This window comes from Geospiza fortis, unplaced genomic scaffold, assembly GCF_000277835.1.
Source record: "Geospiza fortis unplaced genomic scaffold, GeoFor_1.0 scaffold1199, whole genome shotgun sequence".
NCBI lineage: Eukaryota > Metazoa > Chordata > Aves > Passeriformes > Thraupidae > Geospiza > Geospiza fortis.
Window position 1 is genome coordinate 342545 of NW_005054552.1, and position 10787 is coordinate 353331.

Here is a 10787-nt window from a genome sequence, read left to right on the forward strand (position 1 = left end):
CAGACATTCCTCCTCCTCCCAGCGCAGGTAGCACTGCTCCGTGCGGATATCTGCACCACACAACAACAAACAGGCATTTATCCCTCTTCTTGGCCGTTACATTGTGAAAAATGCATATTTTATTATATTTTCGCAAATATTAAAATGAGTATTGTATGTGTTACGTTAGAAAGTAATGTTGTATTAGTTTTCTGAAGTTGTGTGTTAAATACAGTTTTAGGTTATAACAAAATGTTAAAATAGAAACTATGCTATAGAGGATACTTTTTTTTCTAAAGGAAGGACTTGCACTGAGATAGCAGCCACAGGACACCTGAATCTTTCAGAGAAAAATAATTCATTCTCCATTATCAGGAGAAACAAACTTTGTCCTGCCTTGCCCAGCGCTGACAATGCTGTCAGGATTAAGAGGAAGAAGTTGACACTGACCAGACAGAATCCTGTGTTTGAACGGAATTTATGCATCATGTACGAGGTGTATGAATATGCAACAGGTTATTGTTTTTAAGGGTTAATCCTCTGTTAACGTGGGTCCTTTTTCAGGCTCGTGCTGCCCAGAAAATGTTACGCGAACCAACCGTAACTCTTTGTTTCTATTGTCTCATATTGTCATTATTGTCTCATGTTGTCCTAATCCAAAGTGTCCAAAATTTTTATTACTCTAATTATATTGCTATCTTTATAACGATTTTATTACTATTAAACTTTTAAAATTTTAAAAACAAGTGATTGGAGTTTTTCACATATGTGTTGAGGCCTGAGCAGCAGGCCTGAGTTGGGGTTACTTACAAGATGAATCCTGGGTACTGTGATTAATACCACCAGTATTATTTAGCTAAAAACAGATGTCAAAGATGCTTATGCTAGCTCTGTATAACCTTGTGTAGTTATCTATAACTAATGTATCAATTTAAGAAACTTTTTTAAGTGCCGTTGATGCCTTAGGATTTTACCTTGTATATTTTTCATGTATTTATGTGTTTTTACATCATCCTGCAGTTCTTTAGTGTGTAACTCTAAACTCTATATACAGTGCTAGCTACTGTCTTCAGATTTTGGTCAGACAAAACAATTCCTCTCTAGGCCTTAGAATGAAGGACACCTCACTGCCTCAGGGCCCAGAAATGCAAACAAAAGTGAGCTGGGAGAAGCAAACTTTGGGTGCAAGCCCTGGCAGGGTTTTGTCTGTCTTCAGGAAGTGTACCTGAAGGCCTTTCAATAAATATAACCACTTTTTATTCCCTTAATTTTGTCTGGCCTCTGCTTTTAGGTAGCCCTGGAAAAGGCATCAGATTCTCCATGAATAGAGGCCTGTTTGTGGGGTATTTTAGGGGAAACCCTCCAAGCTGAGGCCTGGGCCCTGGCCAAGCCCCAGCCCTTGCTAGTTGGGACATGTGCCACCAGATCCAGGAGTTTCTGGCTAAAAATATTACCAAGTTGCTTTGACTTGGTGATTTGGGCCTACAAAAGCTGGACTCACTTTTGGGGTGAATTTGGAGATCCCAGCTACAGGTGGATACACCGTGTAGGATTTTCGCAATTGCTGGGAAGGGTTCTCCAGGTCCTTGCTGTGAATGAGGATCTGGATGATGGTAAAGTATTTAGGCAACTGGGGATTAACACAGTTGCCTAAATCACAGTTGCCCTCTTTCACAATCACTACCCTTTTCTCTCACACAGTAATGATTAGGTGCACCACCTTGCTTAGTTTTGGTTGTTGCTAAAGCCAAGCATGTAGTTTTATTGAATGCTTTATTTTACCTTTGTGTTGCCTTTATATTCTTAGTAAAGTGACACCATTCTTTCCATCGGTGTCTGTGTTTTTTAAATCACTCCCGTCAATTGGCAGAACACAAGCACACATTAACACTCAGCTCCTGCTCAAGACTCTGCATTTCTGCACAATGTTCAGCCATTTGAAGTTGCTGATGTTGCACTATAGTTAAATTTCTGGATCTTTCTTGTGCCACATAAAAGTACAAGAATTTATTTTGTTGTCTCCCCATATCAAGATAAATCCTTACCCTCACATCACTGCTTTTTAGGATTCTGTGTGTATTTGACAGGACAGATACATGTATTTCTTTACAGTACCAGGTATTCTCACTTATAAAATGACCCTTTTATTTGATGGGACAGCCACATCTGTAGGGATTCTGACTTATGAAATGACCCTTTTGTGGCTCTTGTGGTTAAAAAAGAAAAACAAACCGGTAAATATTTAGTATTAATGTTAATGAATTAATTTATTATATATATATTTATGTTACTGAATTAATTTAATAGTGCAGTGAACACAGATTAAAACCAAAAAAGCTGACTGTTGTTAGGCTTACTGTAAAACCAGGAAAATACAATAAGGTTTCCAGAAAAGTTAACTATGCTTATTACACTCAAGGGTCCATCCCATGAGCAGCAAAGCAGGTCAACCAGAAGACAAATCAACCAAGTGTGCAGGCAAAATCATGTATTTGTGTACCCAAATGTCAGGAAAAGAACCACACACTGGCCTGTGCACTGAAAAAACAAGACTAATTTGCACCAGCATATCTGTGCTCACCATCCATAACCCAGGACATTGCTGCTCCTGAACAGGAGTAAGAGCAGGGACAGCACTTTAGCACAGCCTACTGACTGCACTGAGGGGAAAACAAGCCTCAAAACAAACTCATTCCTCGAAGGAATCAACAGCTCTTCTCTGAACTGGCACAGATACTTGACATCTAAGCAGGCACGTTATCTGGGATAATTCAGAAATAAACCAGGCTTTCTTTCCAGCCCCTTGAAGAACGATTTTGGACAGCTGTGTGACACAGCTGCGAGAGTGGGGTGTGCTCTTACCTAAACACACCCGCCCTGTGCCGTCCAGGGTCAGCCCCTCGGGGCACTCGCAGCGGAAGGAGCCTCTGCTGTTGATGCACCGCCCATTGGGACAAACCCCCGGGAAAACCTCGCACTCGTTTACGTCTGTCGGGGATACAAAGAGTTCAGTTACCTGGTGGCTCCAAGGGGAGAGCTACAGCTTCATGGAGAATTTTAAGTGACAGGAAAGAAATAGCACAGTGAATCCCCTTTCATCACATTTGCAAATGGGGGGAGAAAAAAGTTACGTATTGAGCGTAATATGTGATGCGAGGTAACTCATGCTTATATGAAATATGTATGAAATAAAGTTGTGAACAAAATTGTGTATGTAACAAAAATCCAAAAGCCTGAGATCACTGACACTCAGGAGATAGACTGCCACAGCGAAATTGTGAAACTTCAGATGACAGCGAGGAAAGAAAGCCTAATTAGCAAGCAAAAGGACGTGGGAGCCTTTCCTGGGACTATCCAGGGAATGCTTCAAGAGCATGAACACTTGATAAGCATTTTCAGTCAAGATAACCAGAGTCTCAGGAACACATATCTGAATACCAGGTTCCCATAACTCGATCAAACACCAGCCACCTCCCAGAAACAGCATTGTCCAGCTCTGCACAGAGAAAAGAGACTTCATACATATGCGGGGTGACAAAAGAAATCGAGGCACCTCTGCCTCACGCAGAAAAAACTCTATAAAACCAGCCCCGACCCAGGGCTCGATGCTGTCTCTGGCTGTGGCTATCGAGGACCACATTTTTGGTCGTGAAAATAAAATCTTTCATTACTATTATTAATACAGCTTTTTCATTTATAACATATAACATTGAGTACGAAGCAAAAACTTCACCTTCACAGGTAACACCCTTCACTCTGGCAAATCCTCTTGAGCAAGCTGTGTCTGGAATCAAGCCAGAAAGATATTGTTACTGCTTTGAGAGGGACAGGCAGGCAGGAGCTGAAAATTTAAAAATACATATATCTTCAGAATTTGCTAATAATTTCACTCTAAGGTGGGGAGTGCTCTAGCCTCCATCAAGAAAAGTATTGACTCATATTTAAACTATTGACTCATGTTTAAGTGAATAGTTGAGGAAATTAATTTTAGACTGTTACTTTCTCATGTGCTTTCCTTAGTGAAATGATCAGCATCTAATCACATCAGTCCCTGCACTCACATGTAGCTAAAAGGTAAAATTCCTTCAAGAGGCCTGAAGATTTAAAACTGTAGTAATGTCAATTTTCAGCTTTTTTTTCCCCACCAAAGCTTAATAACGGATCTGATCAATGAGCGTACTGGAGGAGATGCATGGAAAATGTAGCATCATGTAATGATTTCAGATCTTGCTGTAATTTTATTAGTTGCAGAATAGGAAATTCAGAGCCCAAAGTCACCCAATCTGAGCTGATTATCTGTCTAGATTGATTAGATTTTGATCAGTTTTACTAGTCTAACCTGACCATCTGATTCCTGAAGTCCAAAGGATTATCTTTGCTGCACGGCACAGTTAAGAGCTCTGCTGGATGCTGCTTGCACTCTGCTGGTTAGGGGGATACATCTGCCCACAGTTACTGTTCCAATTAAAATGAGAAGCTAAAACATCTTGACACCAGTTCAGCTGCCTGTGGCACTTTTCAAACCTTAAGGGGATCGGTATTTTTGCCATAAACTAGAGTACAGTTAGCACTGCTGCTTCCAGCTTCCATAACTAGCCCTGAAATCTAATAGCAGCACTATTTCTGCAGTCAATAATGGTACATGAGCTACATGTTTGAAAAGAGTTGGAAAAAAAAAGTGTTAACAGCCCACACCATAAAAATGAATTTTGCCAGATATTTCACTTTACTGTTTTAGTCCTTTACCTCCCTATCCCAGTCAATACATAGTCCTTGTGGAGATGAAACATATTGTAGCCATTAAGAGGTCTATTCACATGTTATTTCCTGGTATGCTTCAAAGTTATTAGAATGATCCCTGATGGTGCAGATTACAGTCTAAAATAAATAACTTCTAAAGAAGACAACTTCTTTTCATAGGTTTTTGGGAGGGGAGCTGGTTTTGGTGTTTTTTGTTTAGTTTTGTTGGTTGGTTTGTTTTGGTTTTTTTGAGGATGTTTTTTTGTTTGTTTTTTTTAATATACAGAGATGATAAGAATCTACCAATGATACATATTCCCTTCTCCCAAAAGATGCAGGATGGTGGAGCATACCCAATTCACAGCGTTCACATGGGCTGCCCCAAGCCGCTCCTAAAGTAGCACAGCACTCAGATTTCAGCGTGGCACCATTGATGTTGACTTCACAGTGGCTGTCTCGGATATTGAGCCAACAAGTCCCCTTCAGGCTGTCTGCAAAAGCAGAAAGCAAAAACAACACAGAATTGTCACAGCCAGAAGAGCAGGCATGCCACATCAGCAGGCAGAGTACCAAGGGAGGACACGCTCTCTTTAAAAAGAAAAAAACTTCCATTAGAGTAATTTTGTACACAGCTTAGTTTAGATAAATAGCGCTATTTATCTAAACTAAATATTTGGCTTTAAGATTTACATGCATTGTATGTGCACAAAGCCAGATATTACCAATACCTCATGCTCAGGAACAATGTGCTTAAGACAGAATCATTCCAAATTATTTTCTTCCAAACAGCTTCAACTTTTCTACCAAATTGTCATCTTAAAAAAATTATGTGGACCACAGGCAGCACAACCTCTCTTTGGTTAAAGCAACAGGAAAAAAACATCACCCAATAATGCGAGTGAAATCAGCCCCAGAAATTGGGCAGGGTATTTCATTAACAGCTAAGTGTTAAACACTTGTATTATTTAGGTTAACATTGGTCTCAGACATGTGGGACAGAGCTCCACATTTGAACAAGTGCATAAATACAGAGCTCAACATTATTTCCTTTTACTTGCCAAATTTCTGGGAGTGAAAAATCAAACCCAGTATCTCAACAATTATTTAAATTCTACAAATTAACAGGTGCTTCAGCTCACACCAGCTGCATCCACACTATCCTGCCAAAGTCTGCTTGTCTTATCCTTTTCAGGCTATTCCTTTATTTTGCATCATCTCTTTTGTCCAGGCAAAAATCTTTGGTGAAAGAGTTATTATCCAACATCAAAGCATTCCTTCTGCTGCTCTTATCTCTTTGATTCTGACTTGAAGAAGAATATATGCATAATACAGGCAGATGGCTTGACCCTACTTATTGTGCACTGTATGAACTCCAAAAATCTTAACTAAAATATGTGTAAAAAGCATGTAAAAGAGTGTATTTCAAAAAGCACAAATGGCAGTATCCCTAAGGTATGGGCAGTTCCCAAAATAGCAATGAAACACTTGTTTACTTCAAATATGCTTAAAAAACAATTCCCCTTTTTTTCCCTCCATGAGCATGGTCTTAATATAGCAAAAGCTGCCCATGGGCAAGCAAAGTATGCCACTATCATTGCTGAAAGTTTTTATCTAGTAACTGCTGAACTTACAACCCTCATTTGCTGAAGGTTTGAGCTTAAATCTGAGTGCAAATGACTGCAATTTGAGCAAGGGATTTTTCTTTATCTGCCCAGGAAAGCTCACAGAAAGAGACAAATGGCTCAAATCTATGCTGAATAATGTGGTACTAATTCTAGTTCTGACATGAGAACAAATTTGAAAGTAAAAAAAATAAACTTGTCAGAATCAAACATTACCTTATTTTGATCATTCCTGTGCAGAACACATAAAATCCTAAACGTCAATACTATCTTATATTTATATTTTTACTATTTATATTTAGGAATAAGGTATCTGTTGCTACAACAGTGCTTTACAGAAGCAATCTGCTAAAAAAAATAGGACAAATATATTCAAGTTTTTCTCTACAGGGGTACTGGAGGAAAATCAGCTTGAGATTTAAAATGGCATACATTTGATAAGAACACTTCTAAGTTTTTCCACACAGTAAGACACCTGTAATCTCCAGCCCCTCACTCATTTTTCAATAACCCAGCCTGCCCTCTTCTCATTGCTTCCAATGCCAATGAAATTTGGGCCAAGGTGGAAAAACTGGGCTCTAGCAGTAAAAATCTGTATGTCTTGCACCAGCTCTACTTCTGACCCTTTTGTCTTAACATATTCACACTTTTAGTGGAAAAACATGGTTCCTGAGATAGTTTTTGTTAACCTAAAAAACTAATTATTAGGCTCACAGCATGTAGCTGGATCCTGTTCTTCAGTTTTTATCTCACTACTCAGCTAATTTTTTTGTTTATATTTTATGTTATTTGTCACTGCTTTTCCGGCCAAATGGGACCTTGTACTGTAAACAATCCAAGAAAAACCATTTGGAAAGTAAATCCAGAACATTGTTATAATTGGGCTCCTTGTGAACTTGTGGCCCCTTTGGATGTAAGAACACGAGATTAAAAATAAGAGGTACAAAAAGCATATGTTAGCATGGTTATATCAAGAAATCAGCACAACATGAAAATTACAAAAACAACAATAAACTTCACCAGCCAGTAATGCTACAAGGAAATGTAAGAGAAAGCTTAGGCACAAAACTAACATTCACTTAAAAAACACATTAAGGCATGGAAGAATACCATAATTAAATAGGAGCTTGAGTCTTTGCATTCATTTGTCCTCCTTAAGAAAATCCTGACAAGAAAATTTGAAAGAAAAATGCCAAACAAATCCGTATGAAAACAAAAGTAACATTTAAGATTAGCGTCACCCACTTAAGAATGACACCCAGTTATTAATGACACTGCAATACAGCTGGAGCACCACACATATCCTACAATAATTTCAATTGTGTTACACAAATAATATGAAACAATGGCAGCTTATAAACACCTGCAAAGTACAGCAGACTACAACCCTTTAGAATTTTCTTAGGAAGCTAAGGGAAAAAAACCCCACATTAATGAATGGCTTTCAAAGATAACGGCAATGACATCCTGCAGACAACTGTTGCTGCTTACTCCAATAAAACCTCTGCAGCATTCTGCCTTTTTTCCAAAAGAATCTTTAAAGGATGCTAACATTTTTATATATATGTAGAATATGTGTGTGTGTGTCTGTATAAATAAATAAATATATATATAAAAGGGAAAATAAAAGGAGGAAACACCCACCAATACAAATCAGTCCTGTAGGGTCCAACTTGCTGCCAGATGAACACTCACAGTGGAACGACCCAAGGTTGTTCCTGCAGGCACCATTGACACATGGGCTGCTTTCACATTCGTTTATATCTGTAATCCAGAAACAAAAGGCATTATTAGGACTAAAGAGTGCCTCTGGGAAGTATTCCACGGTAATTTATAGTCTCTAAATTATGTTGGGGCCTGTGAGGGACCAGGACTGCCTGAAATATTTGCCCCTCCTCTCCTACCAGCGAGTCTTGTATGAAAAGATACAGGGACACACAGGTAGGCAGTATTAGGTAGTATTTTGAAGTGCACATATTTTGGAGGTGTTAATTAAATGGCCCTTTTCTACAAGGACAATTAATTTCCAACAGCATGGGCCATAAAGTTCTCCAGCATAAATTACAACTGTCCTGTGAGAAAACAAAACTCTTTGTTCACAGAATGCAAATGCATTCCCAGCCCCACCATGCAGAGAACAAACAAAGCCCTCATTGTTTCTGCCATTTATGGCCCCATGAGAAGAATTAAGAAAACCCTGTCAGAAGCAAAATACCACAATGCTGGGTGCAATTCTCTAGTTATGGAAACACCGAAGAACCAGCTGTAATTGGAATACTGTAAATGGTACTTCTCTTTAGCCCCAAAATCCTGTTTATTATCTCTGTGAGGTTTTAAGCTTGTTCACATGCAAGAATAGAACCCCTGCAGACAGCATTACTTGCTAATTTTTTTCTATTAAGTGGAACGAATTTTAAGATTGAAACAATGCGAACACATTCTCTCCAAGAAGAACTGTTGATGCATATCCACCATTTCTTTCTGAACCCAACCAATTGAATTTTTTTATATGCATTCTGAATCAAGCCATACATTCTGATCCAACCAGGTCCCTTTGGCAGGCCTGAAGGTAAAAGTGTTTAGTGCTTGCTTAGTGCTTTAGTGCTTTGCTAGCAGTGCTTGAGGAATATCTTGTAATAGCTATAAATTAAACCAGCTTCATTTATATTTATTATAAACTAATGTAGTATCTAGCTAAGCACTAGAGATATTAATAGCATCAAGAGATCATTTTCAAGACAAATTGAAATGATCTCTGTATTTTTTTAAAGTTTTCTAAGAGATACAATTTGCTATTTTTTTATGGTGCATCAAGCCTTCATTTCACCAGAGATGTGCATCACAGGACGCAACAGGTATTTAAACATATATAATAATATGAATGTATTAATTAAAAAAAAAAAGAAAACAAGAGAGAGAGAGATAAAAATGCCCAGAATCAGTAAACTTTGGAAACTGTGGTATCTCTCTTCATGCCAAAAGCAAGCACTTACTTTAAAAGCCAGCTTTCACAGATCTTTTACTTAATGGACTTATCTAGAAAGAACAAACAGGACTTGTCTTTGGCTGTCAGCAACTTTCTGAACAATGACAGAGCTTTATGTTTCTGAAGTCTGATTTTAAACTATGGATTGTCCATTTTACAGATTAATCATACACAGATACAGGGACGTAAGATCTAAGAGGCTTTATCAGGTCAGGACAATGCGCCTCATTGTTAATTCTGACAGAAAAAGCTCCAAGTCCCTCTGCATCCAAGCTGGCAACCTGGAGTCCTCACCAGCAATTATCTGCTCTGCACCACGGCCTTCTCCTCCCTGTGGATATATTTTATACTCTATTAACTCAATTTTTATCACCCAGGGAATGCTCCCTGTCTCTTTTGCTTCCCACTCACTGGTTTCCCCCAGCCAGCAATACTTGTTGGTGGGGAGTGTTCTCTGCTGCTTTTGCAGAGAAACCAAAGTGGTTCCTAAAATCATAAATCACTCTGACACAAAAAAAAAAAAAAAGCAACCTTAAGTATCTACTTCATGTCAAATAATCCTCTGAATAGAAATGCTCTGGGACAAAGACACACTTTTGCTTCCTCTCCATCTGCCATCTTGCTTTCAGAAGTTTGTCTAGCTTTAAAAAAAAAGCGAGAAAAAATTGAAAAGACAGGACAAACTAACAAAATGGAAGAGATGTATTCTCCATCCAAACAATCACAAGTGTTCCTCCTTTCTTTAAATAAGTTGCAACTTGAGAGAAATTTCCATGAGGCACCAGGCGTCATCTGTGAAGGTCCTTAAAGCTGAAAATGGGTGATTTTCATGTGAAGTGTCACACTGTTTTAACAGCTGTCAGCTGACCCCACACAGAGGTTTGCACAGACACAACCAACGTGCAAGACAAAGTGAAAAGCAGACAGGTGTCACTGTCCAAATCATCACTTCAAGAAGATACATGAAAGTTAAACTGCTTCACATTTATGGGAGTAATATGAGGTTGTCATGCCTATCTTTGAGTTTCCCTGGCATTTAGCAAGGTAGGATCACAACCAATTTTCTTCTAAGAAGAGACTTCTTTTTGTTTCAAATTTTCAGAGTTTAAATGGAAATCTGACAAAAATAATTGAAGCCAATGTCCCTGAAACTACAACCAAGGGAGTAAGTGGATATAGAGAGGCAAAACCTTTCAACACCTTTTGAAAAGTAGAGTCAGCTCTCTTGGCTTCATGGGCTATGCTCCAGGCCTTTCTGCATTTGATATACTTTAGCACTATGCTAAGTAAGAAGAAAAAAAAGAAAGAAAACCCCAAGCCAAATAAATTTGGATAGCAATAGGCTGATAATAGTGCATTGACTACATCCCAAAATCACCATCCAGGAAAGAAAAATAAAATTAAAAGATGATATTAAGTGCATTAGTGCACTGCTGAGTCAAGTGAAAAAAAATCCATGC

At 38.6% G+C, this 10787-nt stretch overlaps 1 protein-coding gene across 1 annotated transcript in view; it reads right to left on the reverse strand.

The window, feature by feature from the left end:
- FBN2 (fibrillin 2) overlaps positions 1-10787 on the reverse strand; it is a 121382-nt gene that overhangs the window by 49941 nt on the left and 60654 nt on the right. Inside the window, exons 20-24 of the mRNA XM_031064055.1 lie at positions 7986-8105; positions 5073-5210; positions 3713-3763; positions 2842-2967; positions 1-50 (exon numbers count right to left, since the gene is read on the reverse strand). The exon at positions 1-50 is cut by the window's left edge and continues 175 nt beyond it. Coding sequence (XP_030919915.1) covers positions 1-50; positions 2842-2967; positions 3713-3763; positions 5073-5210; positions 7986-8105 — 485 coding nt within the window. The remainder of the gene's footprint in view (positions 51-2841; positions 2968-3712; positions 3764-5072; positions 5211-7985; positions 8106-10787) is intronic.